This window comes from Cylas formicarius, unplaced genomic scaffold, assembly GCF_029955315.1.
Source record: "Cylas formicarius isolate icCylForm1 unplaced genomic scaffold, icCylForm1.1 PGA_scaffold_2__14_contigs__length_35257938, whole genome shotgun sequence".
Lineage (NCBI taxonomy): Eukaryota > Metazoa > Arthropoda > Insecta > Coleoptera > Brentidae > Cylas > Cylas formicarius.
This window is the reverse complement of record NW_026844319.1, coordinates 20,865,367-20,881,058: the sequence shown is the minus strand read 5'-3', so window position 1 is coordinate 20,881,058 and position 15,692 is coordinate 20,865,367. Positions and strand designations below refer to the sequence as shown.

The following is a 15,692-nucleotide window of genomic DNA, read 5'->3' as shown; positions in this document are numbered from 1 at the left end:
ACTATGTTATCCGTATTCATCAATTCATTCTCCGATAGTGGCGCTGCAAACAGTGGCAAACATGGCTCTAAGGATGTATTTCATAAATGATACTTTCGAACCTTTGGACCCGTTTTTGAATAAAATATTACTCTATATTTGTCAGATTAACGATAGTGCAAGTGTGAATTGGAATAACTATTCCTTATCTTATATCAGATCAAACTCTTGCCCTCTCTAGATGATATTTGGAATGCATAAATTACAAAATTTGTTTGTCGTCTACGCAAATAACCATTTTTCCTCCTTACTGTCAAGGAAAACAATCATGCTTGACGGGCAATATGTTTTGCACTTGCACTCTGTTTTGCGGTAGATAGTCTCAGGACATTCATTTCAACTGAACAAAACATAGATTTGATATCAGGATGGTGTCCAGATGCACCCACTACATTATATGACGCTATTTCAATAACACCTGAATATTTCGCTAAACTTTAACACGTAAAAAAAACTCACCCGCTGATATTGTGAACAAATCCCTTATTCTTTATTTATTTTAATATACAAAGATAAAAACGTAAATCCCACCTATGACGATAATGTTTTTATTAGTAAAATGATAGACCTACAAGTATATGTTAATAAAATGCGTAAAATAAAAGCTCTAACAACGAAATCTAAATTAGAAACAAAAAAAAGGGAGCGCTATCGCCTCCCAAGGCACTGCGGACCTTGGGGTCCGATATTCGACTCCCGATAGAACCTCAAACAACTTTTCCTGCGAACTTTTTTTTTTATCAAACACCTACCGGGTTATATTGCACCGCGCTTTTTTTACTAACGAATTTTCCGGCGCAAATTTTAATCTAAAAAAAATTACGTAACGAATGCAAGAACCTCTCACTTCTAATTAATAACGCCCTTGGCTTTCAAGAGATCGCGCATCAACCCTTTAAGGTACTTAATTTCCCTCTGCAGATCGCTAATCTGAGCGTTGAGCTCGGTGTTGGTCCCCAAAAGTTGCTTCTCCTCGTGCAGGATCTCCTCGACCTCCGCCTTCTTCTTCAATCTGTAACGGGTAGCCGCGTTCTTATTCTGTTCCTTCTTGCGAGACTTCTTGTCGTCGGACGCGGCCGGAGAATACGGTTTGGACCGCTTCCTCGGCAACTTCGTCATCTGGGCCGAGGCCGTGGCGGCCTCCCCGAGTTCCGGCACCCATTCGGGATCTTCCGACGACGACGAGTCGTCGAAGTTGCTGTTGCTGCTGCTGTCTGGTGATGACGGTCCGCTGCTCCATTGCATGTCCTCCACGCGGGTGCGGATTAGCTCGTCGACGACGGCGAGTTCGCGGGCTATGTCTTGCTGCTGGGGTTGAGCATATTCGATGGGAATGCTCATGAGAGGGTAGGGGAGCGTTTCGGGCGCTAGTTGCTTCTCAGGTACGGAATATATGGCTGGCTTGGACAATTCCGCGTGAGCGCAGATTGGCCGAGCCAAAATGGGTTCGAGGGTGGTCAGCAATGGATTGTCGCACGGCGGGCTCTGGGGCGGAGTCAACGCGTTGCCGCTCAGCTCGACGTATACCGACCCCAAATCGTTCATCAGATACGGCGTCGCTGTTAACGGTTTCGAGTAATCCGATTTGATCGGGACGGGTACGGCGACCGCGCCCCGCGGTGGTTCCACCTCATCTAGCAGCGGCAACATCTTCTCATCGAGAAGGAAAGGTTCTGGAAATAGAATGAATAACTAACTAATGGCATACGGTGAGCCTCGAATTTAACTATAAGCTAATATCGCTCACTGGGTGCAATGATGGCATATATCAAAAAATTGCCATTTTTAGTTAATTGTACCGTGAAACTCTGTGAAACATTTGTATTTTAACAACGAACAATATCGCCACATAGCTATCTTACTTCGGTTCCGTTAGCGAAAGTTAGTGCCACTATTGAATTTCCCGCCTTTTTAACGATCTAGAGCGCAAAACCGGCACATAACCCAGTGTGTCTGTGATCACCGCAGAGTACGTAATGTTGGTAAAAAGCGTAGAAATGGGTTAAGATGTTTTTTTTTTTTTAATTTTAACTAGTAACTCAAACTTCTTTTAAGTCTCATTGGGACAGTTCAGGTGATGTAGAAAAGATTATAGTTGTGAAAATAAATAAGAACTTAAAGTTCTAAAGATTCTCAGTAAATTATATATTTTGACATGATAATTGTTTCGACAACAACGTGGCTTTATCAAATGTAATATTTACGAACTACGAAAATATCAAAATTGTCGTCAAAAATGTGTTTTTCTGTATTTAAGTGTGTAGTATAATTAAAATCTAGACTATTGTTTTTAAACGCTCTTTTATGTTCGTTAATGCGTTTCTTGAAGTACCTGTTTGTCCAATATAAATTTTAGGACAAGATCCACATTTCAATTTTGGACATTTCGTTTTACTGTTTTTTAAATATTTTCCTATTGTGTTGTTAGTTTGGAAAGCTATTTTTAAAACACATTTTGACAAATGTTTTGAAACTTTGTCACTAGGTTCTCCTATGTATGTAATTGTTTTAAATTGTTCGTGTTCTGTATTAGGTTTCGGATAAATAGAGTTTACTGTTGTCTGTATTTGTTTTTTATTTATAATTTTATCTATAATGGACGGATTGTAGCCGTTGTTCAGTGCAATTTGTTTAATGATATTAAGTTCTTTGGTGTAATTTTTTGTTGAGAATGGCGTATTAAGAAGTCTGTGTATAAAAGAGTTAAATGCAGCCATTTCGTGTGTATAAGGGTGATTTGAGCTCTTACGTATGACTGTGTCCGTGTGTGAAGGTTTATGATATATTGAAAAATTTAATTTGTTTTGCTCTTTCGTAATAGTTAAGTCTAAAAAATTTTTTAGACGGCTACAATCCGTCCATTATAGATAAAATTATAAATAAAAAATAAATACAGACAACAGTAAACTCTATTTATCTGAAACCTAATACTTGCAGCAGGCATTGGACGAAGGCTGAATTGGCACCCTAATTTTGCTTATTTCAATTTTCAAGGGTCACGCATGTTTTTAAATTCGTTTTTATCCGATTCAGCTGGTGTTCTACGACAATTTGTATTTTGAATCACTCTCCGTTGAGTTAGGTGTACCATAAGGTAGCGTATTGGGTCCCTTGCTGTATACACTGTATACGTTTAACTGTGTAAAGGCTTTAAATTAAAATATTGCTAATTATCACCTATACGAGGTGTGTTCAAAAAGTATCGCGAATTTTCTGTTTTTTCAAAAATTATTTATTTATTCATGAATATCTATTTTGTCCCCTTCAAAGTAATCCCCATGAGATATTATACACTTGTGCCAACGGTTTTTCCAATCTTCGAAGCACTTCAAAAAATCATTTTTTTTATCTTCTTCAGCTCATCCTTCGATGCCGTCTATCTCGTCAAGAGAAGCGTAACGTCGTCCTTTCATGGGCCTCTTCAGTTTAGGGAACAAGAAAAAGTCACAGGGGGCCAGATCTGGGGAATACGGTGGCTGCGGCATCATTAGTGTGTTGTTTTTGGCCAAAAAGTCGCGCACAAGCAACGATGTGTGAGCAGGGGCGTTATCGTGGTGCAAAAGCCAATTTTTGTTCTTCCACAAATCCGGGCGTTTCTGGCGGATTGCTTCGCGCAAATTGCGCGTAACTTGCAGGTAATATTCCTTATTGACCGTTCTTCCCTGTGGCAAGAACTCATGATGCACCACGCCCCTGCAATCGAAAAAAACTGTCAGCAAAACTTTCACATTCGACCGAACTTGGCGCGCTTTTTTCGGTCTTGGTTCGTGCGGCAGCTTCCATTGAGATGATTGAGCTTTGGTTTCCACGTCATAACTATAAACCCACGATTCGTCACCAGTTATGACCCTCTGGAGCAAATTTGGGTCGTCGCGGACAGAGTTTAACATCTCATTAGCAATGTTCATGAGATGCTGTTTTTGGTCACAATTGAGCAATTTTGGTACGAATTTCGCGGCGACCCGTCTCATGACCAAATCATTGATAAAAATCAGCAACTTCTCTAACGGTGATTCGACGATTGGCCAATACCATTTTCTCCACTTCATTAATTTTTTCGTCTGTTGTTGAAGTGCTCGGGCGTCCGGCACGCTCTTTGTCGTTCACATTTTCTCGGCCTTCTGAGAACTTTTTGTACCACCGATAAACGTTGCTTCGGTCCAAGGTAGCTTCTCCGTATGCCACATTCAACATTCGGAATGCATCCGCGCACTTAATTTCGTTTTTCACACAAAATTTGATACAGGTTCTTTGATCCATTTTTTTGATAGGTAAAAATCGAAGACGATCCAAAACACGTGCAAGCAAAGCAGCTGTCAACAATTAAATGAACATTCAAAATGGCAGAGCTTGTCGGCATAAAAGAGAGACATGAGTACCAACATAACGCCACAAAAAATTCGAAATTCGAATATACGTAACCCGCGAAAATTCCAAATTCGTGATACTTTTTGAACACACCTCGTATGCTAACGACACAAATTTACTTTTCTTTTCAATATCATGAAATGACGCAGTCTGAGACTAAAATCAACACTGATTTAAAGAACTTTTATAAATTGCATCCGATCATCTATTGCAGTTAAATCCAACTAAATCGAAGGTGTTGGTTTTTGGCTCCCAGATACATAACGTCAAAAACAAAATGATCATAAACATTAATGACACTTCTATAACATACTCGGATATATCGAAAACCTTAGGATTGACCTTGGACTCTAGGCCAAGTTCAAGGATCACATTACAAACCAATTCAGAATGGCATATGGGAATTAAAAGTTAATACACAGTCATAGATATTTTCTTCCAACTGCTAGAAAGAAACTGCTTTGTGAATCCATCGTTTTGTCACAGTTCAATCATTGCTGTGGTGTGCACGCAACGTGCCTGACCTGACCTGACCAATATCGTATCCAGAAAACACAAAATTCATGTTTGTGGCTTGTTTACGGAGTTCGCCGACAGGATCATATTGCTCCATACTTGGTTGTTTCGGGTTGGCTTAACATGTGCAATAGGTTCAGGTTAGTTTATTTTAAATTAATTAAGTATAAATCTCCGGAAAATCATGACTTGAATCTAAGAAAAAAAATTATATTGAGAATACCACAACATCGAAAAGAAATGTTTTAAAGATCATTTTCTTATAGCATTGCACATACAATAAATAATTTAAATCTTATCCATTTAACAATATCAACCAAAACTTAAAAACCGCTATAAAAGATATCTTCTTGCAACTCAATAATTTCGTCTCTCCTGCGACTTCTCTCTGTATATTGAAAACACAACCGCACGGCCTTGTCAAACAGTTATATTTCTTCAATGTAACCAGGAAATTATATAGAACCTTAGGTTTGGTCGAAAGTTTCGTAATGAGTTAAGGAAGACAAAAAAAATTCAATAACGTATTTCACAGATTGTAAATATGAAAATACATTTATTCGTTTTTGTTAAAAATTTAAAGAACAAAAAATCGGATACTTGTGGTTTAAAGGTGGTTTATATTTCTACAAATTTGACTGTGTAACATTGAAATGAAAATAGAATGGTAAACATTTTAAACTCAAAAACAACAAAAGACAATTAAAATCAAACTGAAAATACAATTTGTAAATTGTCAATACAGTGCAACCTTGGTAATAGAAACGCAAATATCGTGATGTGGTGTAGTCAGAACGTTACAGGAACAACATGAAAAAACCCGCAGGGCGTCACAGGGTCGTCTGCGTCGCATACGCTGTATCATTTTATTTAGTAACACTGAGGACATAAGTGCATAGTTATAGGAATCTTGGGTGTTATGTAGTGCCAAAACAAATTTTACACTATTAGATAACTTCAAAGACAAATATGTCGAAAAGAAGGCACGTAACACGGGATTTAAAACAAAAAGTTCAAGTTATAAAAGATATTGATGCCGGTATGAGTTATTCAAGCACTACTTCAAAGCATGGGAGAGGAAAAGCTACAGTAACTTATATAAAGAAAAACAAAGAGAAAATAATTGCATTTCTCCACGAAAATGATGTCGGTCGTTCCTACAGAAAAACAATGAAACTCAGTGCAAATCCTAAAATTAAAAAGTCTTTATTATTTACGTGGTTCTGTTAGAAAAGAACAGAATGCAAGTTTTAGTGTGGTCAATCGTTACAAAATTTCAGATTTTTCTTTTTTTTAAACAATTGTATTTAACTTCATAAAACGCGGCAGTATATCAAATCTTGCGAATCTAACCAACCAACAAAAACTAACCAATTTCTGGGAAACTTCTACGTGAGAAGGCTAAGTTCTTCTACAGAGAAATAACAAAAAAGGCCATTTTAACGCAAGTTAAGGATGGATTGATAAATACAAGAAAAGATTTCGTACCCGCCAGTTACCAGTTTGTGGAGAATCTCTTTCAAACGACTACGATGCAGCCTTGCCATTTGCGGAAAAGTTTGCTGGTACAATGGAAGAAAAACCCGACTCCCCATCAAGTATATGATACTGATCTTGCAAACAAAAAACACATTTAGGTGAAAAATTTGCTCCAGGGCGTAAAGTTCGCTTAAATTAAAATTGTTGGTCGTAGGTAAAAGTATGACACCCCGTGCTTTTAGACATGTTAACATTCCTGTTTGGTAAAAAGGTCAACGCAGAGCTTGGGTAACTAGAGAACTTTTTAGTGGTTTCACAGTGAGTTTGTTCCATCAGCAAGACGTAAAAGGAACTGAACCTTGATCCGAGGGCAATTCTAGTTCTCAATTGTATACCGATGATAACCAAATTTATGTGTTTTCCTTCCCCCAAATTGTACGCCATTGATACAGGCAACATGTCATACACTGATTCTGATATTCCGCAAGCATTGAAGTATATTAACACTGAAGGACACTTTTTATAAAACTTCTGGATTCCTCCCGCATCGGTTTTTGTTGAGTCGAACTAGCTAACGTTTCGCCAACCATCCTGTTGGCTTCTTCAGAGCTTGACTGAAGCTGTTTCCAGTTTCCAGAGAACTCCGACTCCGCGTTTCGTGAAAGATACTGACGCAGTATCAGCGTTTAATAAAAATAAGGTTCCCGAACATCGAATCGTGTTCTTGCCGTAATTAAGAAATCGATCTCAAGATGCAGCATTTAAAAATAAGAAACAAACACAAATGACAACATTTTTTACTGTTTCAGAATACAATTAATGTTTTATTTTTTAGGTTTGTTTTTGTTCTTTAAAATAAATTACGTACATGTTTTGTTAGTTAATAAGGTACAGCCAGTACTTATTGTGTAAAATTTAATATACAAACATACTAAAAATGTAAAAACTTCGCAGATGTTTTTTCGGACACTGTATTATGAAAAATTAAAAAAAACTAAAACTCAACAAATTGTAAATGTTAACATATTGTTGAACAACAGACACACACACATACACATTTGAGCAGTAGTAGAATTTAAACAAACAAAAACGCTTACGAGATTTATTATTAAATTTGACACAGAATTCTAAAACGGATTTAAACAAACCGTATTCTAACGCGCAAGGAAAAATTATAATGGATGTGTCCGAACATTTGTTGGCTGTATACGTAAACTGCAAGATCTCCGTTTCGACGGGGTTCAGTTCTTTTTTTGTATTTCTCAAAAAAGTGCGGCCGATGCAAACGTGACGCCGCGAAAACATTTTTTTCGTCAATTTACGTAACAGTCAAATATCCTAGGTGAAAGCGTGTAATTCATCGATTCGAAATTGGAAAAAAATATTGGTATTTGCTAAAAAAAAGCGCGAATTTACAGGCTTCATCTTAGAAATCCAATAATAATTTTAAATGACCTAATTACTCCAAGCAATATTAAAACAGAGGGTTATTGTAGCTAAATCCGATTAAGAATTCACCAAAAAAGAAAAGAGAATTTTTAGTTCCAAACGGGTTTTGAACAAAAATACACGATATTCCTATGCTTACTGGAAACATCCAATTAATGACAGAGGAAAAATTAATTTACTCAGAGCCGGTTTATAGATAAAGAGTTGGGCTAAATTAGCGGTCGATTCTGGGTTAACTGTTAATGTACATTTTTGAATTTGGATGATACTTTTTGAACGTTTAGATTATACTCCATATTCTTAGACAAATAGAACAATTGAATATCGCCCAATTTGCGCACACATTTTTGTTTAGCTACGTTTGCTCCAAATACTGTGGCCGGGATTGATAAATCCTTGAACTGTTGTGGATTTAATTATCTCCACTGTTTGCATTTTTGTTAATACTGTTATCTATTCATATTTTTAAAAATAAATATACCAAATCTTGCATTATGCTGACACAATTTTAACAACAACTCAAAAACCCTGAAAGTTTTCTACCGCGACTTAATTTTATTTGCCGAAATTTTGGAAAAAGTCATGGATTAATTTGATATTTTACCCGTCTTAAATCCGATTGTGGTAAAAACCTGGAAGTTAAAATTATGTAGGCCGAAACTTTTTTACAATTAAATCGCAGAACATTTTTTAATAGTATTATTGCTTAAAAGGTGGATCATCGCAATTGGGAACTTTAATAAACCTTACCGAGGTGTCTTTTAGCAATATTCTTCTTGCACTAAAACCTGAGGTCATTTTGGAACATATGTATATTTTTACTAAAAAAGTATTTATTAAAATCTTCGTAACCGGTATAAAACTATGTCAAAAGTGAAATGTCAATTATGCAATCATAACCTCACTTTTCAGTTGTATGTTTACTTGTTCTTGAAAGAAGTGTTCCTTTTTTTTAATATTTAGGTAAAGTTTGAAATTAAGCTAAATAGGACTTTGGAAATTGTGCAAACGAAAAAAGTTGAGAAAACTGCGACGGTCGTTCCAAGAGCATGGACTGAGGTGCTGTTTCAGGCCCATAGCCTTAGCAGTTTCTAAAAAAGCTGCTACTATATTTGTCAATTAACATTGACTGATGATTAACATTTTTAAGAAAGCAATTATTCAAAATCGTTACCTTAAAAAACTGCCTACTGAACTATAAGTTTTATAAGATTCTTTAGGTTTCATAATAACTGTAGAATATTTATTAGGTGCTTTAAAATTCATAACGGTTTTACGGAATAAGCGATAAAACCCCAAGAGTGAAAGGTTTATAATAAGGTTTTTAAAAATGGTATAAAAAAAATTGTTTAAAATCTAAAGTAGCTGACAACAAAGGTTTTTAACACAAAGTTTCGAAAAACGGTTTGGATGCAATATTATAAAAACTAAAGTGTTTTGGTATTTATTGAACGTCTTACAAAACATGAAACACTTCTTTCTCTCCCTCTATAAAAGTATAAAAAAACTGTTTTAAAAGCTAAGGTGTCACACACGCGTTTCAGACCTGGGCGAGGAAACAACGCCGTAATAAGGTATGGTCTGTTCATAGATATAAGAAAGTGACCAATTGCTTTTGAATGGGATTATCCAAGCGTGGTCATTAACATACAATGCAACAAGATTACCTAAAGTTTCGGAATTTAAATTCAGGTAAAATTGTGGTCCGTAATAGAAAATAATTATATACCTACGTGTGTTTAATATTCTTTGGATTAAGTTTATTAGTAATCATTCTTATTTCGTGTGTAATACAGCGTGTGTTGAATCGTGTGCGAATTATGCGAAATATGTGCGAGTCTAGTGTATCTCAGGAGATGCTCCCGCCCAAATGTAGAAAACCTATTCTATTGAGACTAAGGAAGTTTCTAAACGGCCACATTGACGTAAATTCCAACATGAACTGTATGGAAAATTGTGAATAATCCCATTTCAGCGAGGAAAAAAGAAGAGATTGTGACATTTTCTCTAGAGTAGATGAAAGTGATCAAGATATAATACGGCGTAAAATTTACCAGTTATACGAGGAACAAAGCGTGCCTATATTAGATATCTTAATTAGGAGACTTGAAAAAGATGAAACCGGTGTTAAATGTGGCAGAACTACCTTATGCAAATGTATTCAACACATGGGTTTTAGATTTTAAAAAATTGACAAAAGGCAACTTTTAATGGAATCTTTTAGAATTCGGAAATGGCGACTGGAATATCTAGAAAAAATTAGGATTTACAGAGAACGACACTTATAATACCCCGGAAAAGAAGGTAGCAGAGGTAAAAGAATAACTATTTTGCATGGTGGCTCTTAAGATGGTTGGATTCCAAATGGACTTTCTCTGTCTGCGAATAATATTAAAGATTCTTCTCTGGATTACCATGAAGACACCACCGCGCATGCTGGCTACGATTACCTGGGTTGACCCGACCGATCGACACCATATTAACAATGATAAAATCTGAAAATTTTCTTAGGGTTGTACATCGGACCTGTAGCCTCAGATACGATATGCACTTGCCAATTATGAAAAATGCCAGTTGCGCTTGGAAGATGAAGAAACGGTACATATTAGGTATATCCCCGACAGTGGAAGAAGAAAGTGGAATTAAGAGGTCTGAGTATGGCGGTATGCCGATCGCAGAGGAAGGCGGGAACATTCGCGCACACAATCAATTCTAAATGCTAAATTTTCTTTAAAACCCCTTATAATCCGTTACCTTATAATAAAACCCGAATTGGGTACTCCGGTGATCACATAATAAGTGTCCGATTACAATTTTCTATTATTACGAGCAAAACATTAAAAAAAAAAAACGATTGACCCAGATAATACCCAAACCGTAGATATACATATCATTTTTTTTTTGTCAAACAAGGTCGACCGATCGGACCACTTTTACTTATCGCCCGCATTCGTCGTCAAATTCGCGTCGATATTTCCTGACGCCACGGTAGGCCGCGCCCGCCGCGCACTTGTCACATACGCGGTGCGTGCGTGCGCGTCCGACGCGATAATCATGAGCGCACGCGCGCCGTATCTGCCTTCGGCTACAAAAAAAACGCTGTTGCTAGAAGACCTTTTAGTCCTATCTAACCTTACTCTTGTTGACAAAAGGATAAAACTAAACGCGCGACCTTGGAAAACTGCGTTTCTAAATAATATTAATATAATGTGCAATAGAAATTAATACTCCCGAACGCGCGATATATTGACTCAACGAAACGGCGAAACAACACCGCGCGTCGTATAAATTAAAGCCGTTTTCATATAAAAGCGACCAAATATTTAAACACGAAGCGGAACTTCCACTGTGGTAGGAATTATTTTCGTCAAGACCGTTACGGCCACTACATGTCATTTCAAATCACCTTTCCGACCGATTCAAAGCGACAGTTTTATACTTAATAAACGGGTCATGTGTTTGGGAGAGTTAGCAATTGGCCTGTCCGTCATTGCGACCCAAAGGATTCTATTGTGACTCTCCCCATATCTATAGAGCTTTATCTAGTTCTATCTCTGACAGTTTCAGTTACGTTTTGCTGGTTTTTCCTCTTTTGGGCAGAATCTGCCTTCAGTGTTTTCTTTCACTCCCACTGTAAAGGCTGATGTTGCAATGAGTTTTCCCACACCCTACTATGCCTTATAATAATCCAAAACCAACTTCGATATATACAAGACAATCTTTGTTTGTTGCAAACTTAGCCGTTGGAATGGAAATTTTTATTTACATCTTGGATTCATATATTCCAGTTCTGTGAGTTTTTGAGACGTCTCTGTACCGTGTGTATTCTGTGATTGGGATTTGAGTAATATAATATTTAACAAAGCAGTACTTGGGTGTAGTGTTGTCCGTAGGCACCCCAAGGAAGTCGTCTGCCTTTATGTCCCTGTAGAACATGGCGCGTATGTGAAGATCTCTTTTTAGAATGAAAATGGCACAAAGTGCTGGTTAAAAGGTAGGATCAGTTTTACTCTATTTACGGCCCCTATATTATCTAAGTGGCCAAGACCAAAGGCGGCGGCGGCGGTACAAAACAAAACACAAGCGTCCCCGCAGCCCAACGCAATTATTTAATTTGTTTATAACAAAAAACTCAATCGACGACAACAATAGACAAATTTTGCATGATAGTAATTGCGCTTTACTTTTCCAAACGGGAACTACTGAATAATAAATGGTATTAATTGGACTGCCAAGCGTATGCATTATTAATAAGCGCCTGGCCGCGCGGTGACGCTGAACGCGTTGGCGCTTTTTAAAACCAACGCGCAGATCGGCCGCACGTAGATCCCTTATCTCTGCGTCAACACGACGCAGGCATTTCCGCGCAACACGATCCGCGCCTTCAATCTGCGCAAGGGCTTTGAACTTGGAAACATCCATTCTTCTCCTGTCAGGTCCCCCTAATCTTCGCAATTGCATTGGTGAGTTCTTCGCGGTTTTCCATTAATCTAGATAGTTGTTCGGCAATGCGTATTCCGGTCCAATCAGCCCCAACATCTTCCAATTCCTCTGCTGCCCACGATTTTACATTTTATTATAAGCTGAAGGATTTTGTATCTGTCTTCTCAAAGACATGCCATAACATGCTACCTTTCTCAACTTAACGATGTCAAACAATTCACGAACGATAGGGTAGTTCGAGGGTAGATGGCGCAATGATTTTACAGCGCAACCGCTAGAGTTACAAACAAGTCGAGACGCCATGATGTACTTTACTTCATATTAAACAAGCCGCCGAACCGTGTGTATCTACCGGTTAAACCCGTATTTTGCTATTATTTTTTTTGTGATTCGGTTGAGACGAAAATATTATTCCGAATTCCTTCTTAGTGCTGATTGGCCTTGATTTTAACAATAATTTTAGGCAAGTTATCGTTTTAGGTAAGTAAAAACATCTACGTTTTGATATATAACCTTAAAATTGCGAATATTTTAAAATGCGTTCAGCTTGTTAGGTGCGCCATCTCCCCAACTACGGCGGGGATAAATGGTTCACTAATTTTGAGGTGAGATGACTCAATAATATTTCTTTTCTTTTCCAGTATGCTGACCAATTACAAGCGCACTGGAAGTTGCTTCAGGCCTAATCGGACTGAACAACAGTTAACTGAAGCCATTCAAGCCGTTAATGAAAAAAAAATGGGAGTAACTGAGGCTTCAAGAAATTTTGGAATACCGGCCACTACTCTACGAAGAAGAAAAGCGAAAAATTATGTGAAGAAAAGAAAAAATTGGTTAAACACACCCTAAAACTTCAAAAAAACGGATTTTCTCCTACACGATTCGACGTGCGAAGCATGGCTTTTAAATTGGCCGAACAGCTGGGAATTAAACATCGTTTTAATAAGGAATCGAGATTAGCTGGTTTTCCGTGGCTTAAGTAATTTCGTCAGAGATATCCAGAGCTGTCAGTGAGAAAAGCAGAAGGGGTCTCCATTAATCGATCCTTGGGTATGAACAAAAAAGACGTACAGGTTTATTTCCAGCTGTTAGAAAATACTCTCACCGAAAACAATCTTATGGGAAAACCTGGACATATTTTTAATGTGGATGAGACTGGTCCGCAGCTAAATAATAGGCCGGGGCATGTCATAGTTAAGAAAGGATCTAAAAACATCGCAAGTATCAGCTCCGGTGAAAAAGGAGAAACTATCACAGTTATAGCTTGCTGTAACGCGGAAGGTGTTTTTATTCCCCCTACCTGCGTTATAAAAAGCAAGAGTTCGAAGATGGGAGCCACCTGGATTCTTGGTTTACATGTGGGAGAAGTCGGCCTACGTTAATAGTGTCATATTTTTTAAATGGCTTAAAGATCAATTTGTTCCCCGAAAGCCACCAGGGACAGTTTTGTTGTTGCTTGATAGCCATGCGTCACATTGCAGTAACGTGGAGATGCTAGAATACTGTCTTGAACAGAGCATCATATTATTTTGCTTGCCAAGTCATACGACACAGTTTTTGCAGCCCCTAGATAGATGCCTTTTCAGATCGTGGAAACTAAACTACTATTCAGCTTGTAATTTATACATTAAAAATAACCCAGGGCGAAAGCTCACCAGATTACAGTTTGGAAAGTTACTTGCTGAGGGATGGAATAAGTCTGCGACTGTAAATAATGGAACTTCAGCATTTAAGGCTACTGGAATGTCTTTTAATCCTTCTGCAATCCCAGATGAAGCATATTTGACTGAAAATAATAACGTAGTTGATCCTATCCCTGATCCAGTACAAAATGAACAGAATCTTAATGGTGGTTCTCAAAGTTATCCTGAAGGTTTAGCTGATGATAATCAACAGCCTTGCTGCAGTTGGCAGACTGTAGATGCACCTGTAGCAGAAAATCAAAATAAACCTCCTGAAAGAACCAATAAAACTACTCCTGTGAAGCGTACCCCTGGAAAATTACTTGATATCATCTCGCCTGTTCCAGTTGTTTCTGCTGAAGTTAATTCTGTTCGACGAAGGGGCACGCAGCTGGCAGAAATTTTAACTACAGAGGCAACAATTTCCGAGAAAAAGAAAAAAACTGATAAGACAACACAGAAAGGAAAAAACATTAGTAAAATGGAACCAGTTATTAAAAAATTAAAAATTACTAAAATGAAAACTAAGAAGGCTACGCAAAGCTCCTCATCTTCAGACGACGATTTAGAAGCACCGATATTCGATGATTCTTCAGATTATGTCGATGACGCTGACGAGGCTTGCGCTGGTTGTAGCGAGGAGTATTTCCAAACCACAAAATCTGATGACTGGGTTCAATGCTTACGTTGCTCCAAGTGGTTTCATGATTCCTGTTCCAGGTTTGTTAACTTTTGCGATGAATGTGGTTTTCTGATGTGCAAAACAAAGTGAAATTTTGACCAAAAAACTTTTTTTTTGTTGCGCCATCTCACCTCAGCACTGTGGGAGAGATGGTCTTTGTAAACTATTTTTATATTTTTTTCAAAAATTGAAACCTTTATTTTCATATTGATTTTATATATTTTATACGCATTCCTAATTCGATAAAGATTCGTTTTAATAAGAAACTGCAGTTAGAATTTGATTAACAAATATATTAACATGAAATTTCAAAACCTGAGCCAACTCTCCTCGAATTACCCTACTTGCTCATTTTAACATCTGCTGCGTTGCTCTGCATAACTGCCCAAGGTATTCGGAGCATTGTTCTATACATCTTGAACGCTTCTAGGCGTTGTAGCCTACCTCCATATAACAAGACGGATAAAACATAACATTTTATCTTCGTTTCAATTATGCTTTATCTGGGTCCAGCTGTTCTGTGATATAGCATCCAAGATATTTGGACTGGGTAACTATCTCAATGGTTTGTTGGTTGATTGCGGTATAGCATTTTGTTCTATTGACATTCATTTTTAGACCCATTCCTGTAGTGTTTACACAACCCAAAAACTCTTGAAGGCTCTGAATATTACAGCAAAAGATGCTTTCTTTAGTTCACTCCACTCCATAACTCTTCGGTTTCTACCCTTGATTCCCAATGTTCTTAGTATGTTCGAAGTTGATCCCTGCCGCACCCTGACGAAAACTGTTTCATATTCTATTAAACATACATAAATATCTTTACGTTGGTCGAGACATTTTTCAAGAAGTATTTTAAGGCAAAAAGTGTCTCCCGGGTACCAAGTGCATTTCTAAAATCAAAATGGGTCTCATCGAGTTCCCCCTGGCATATCTTCTTATCCTTCCATTCGAAGAAAACCCTCGTCAGACTAATTAATATTCGTCGCTCCTCTTTGTCCGTTGTTTTTTTCGGGAAGGCTATAAAAACAGAC

General features: G+C 37.6%; 1 protein-coding gene across 2 annotated transcripts in view; it reads right to left on the bottom strand.

The window, feature by feature from the left end:
* Nucleotides 1–501: 501 nt before the first annotated feature.
* The window catches only part of LOC132697772 (activating transcription factor of chaperone), a 30,278-nt gene continuing 15,087 nt past the window's right edge, over nt 502–15,692 (bottom strand). For both annotated transcript variants that reach the window (XM_060663399.1, XM_060663400.1), the window contains one exon: nt 502–1,712. In XM_060663399.1, the coding sequence (XP_060519382.1) occupies nt 889–1,712 (824 nt within the window). In that variant the 3' untranslated portion in view covers nt 502–888. The remainder of the gene's footprint in view (nt 1,713–15,692) is intronic.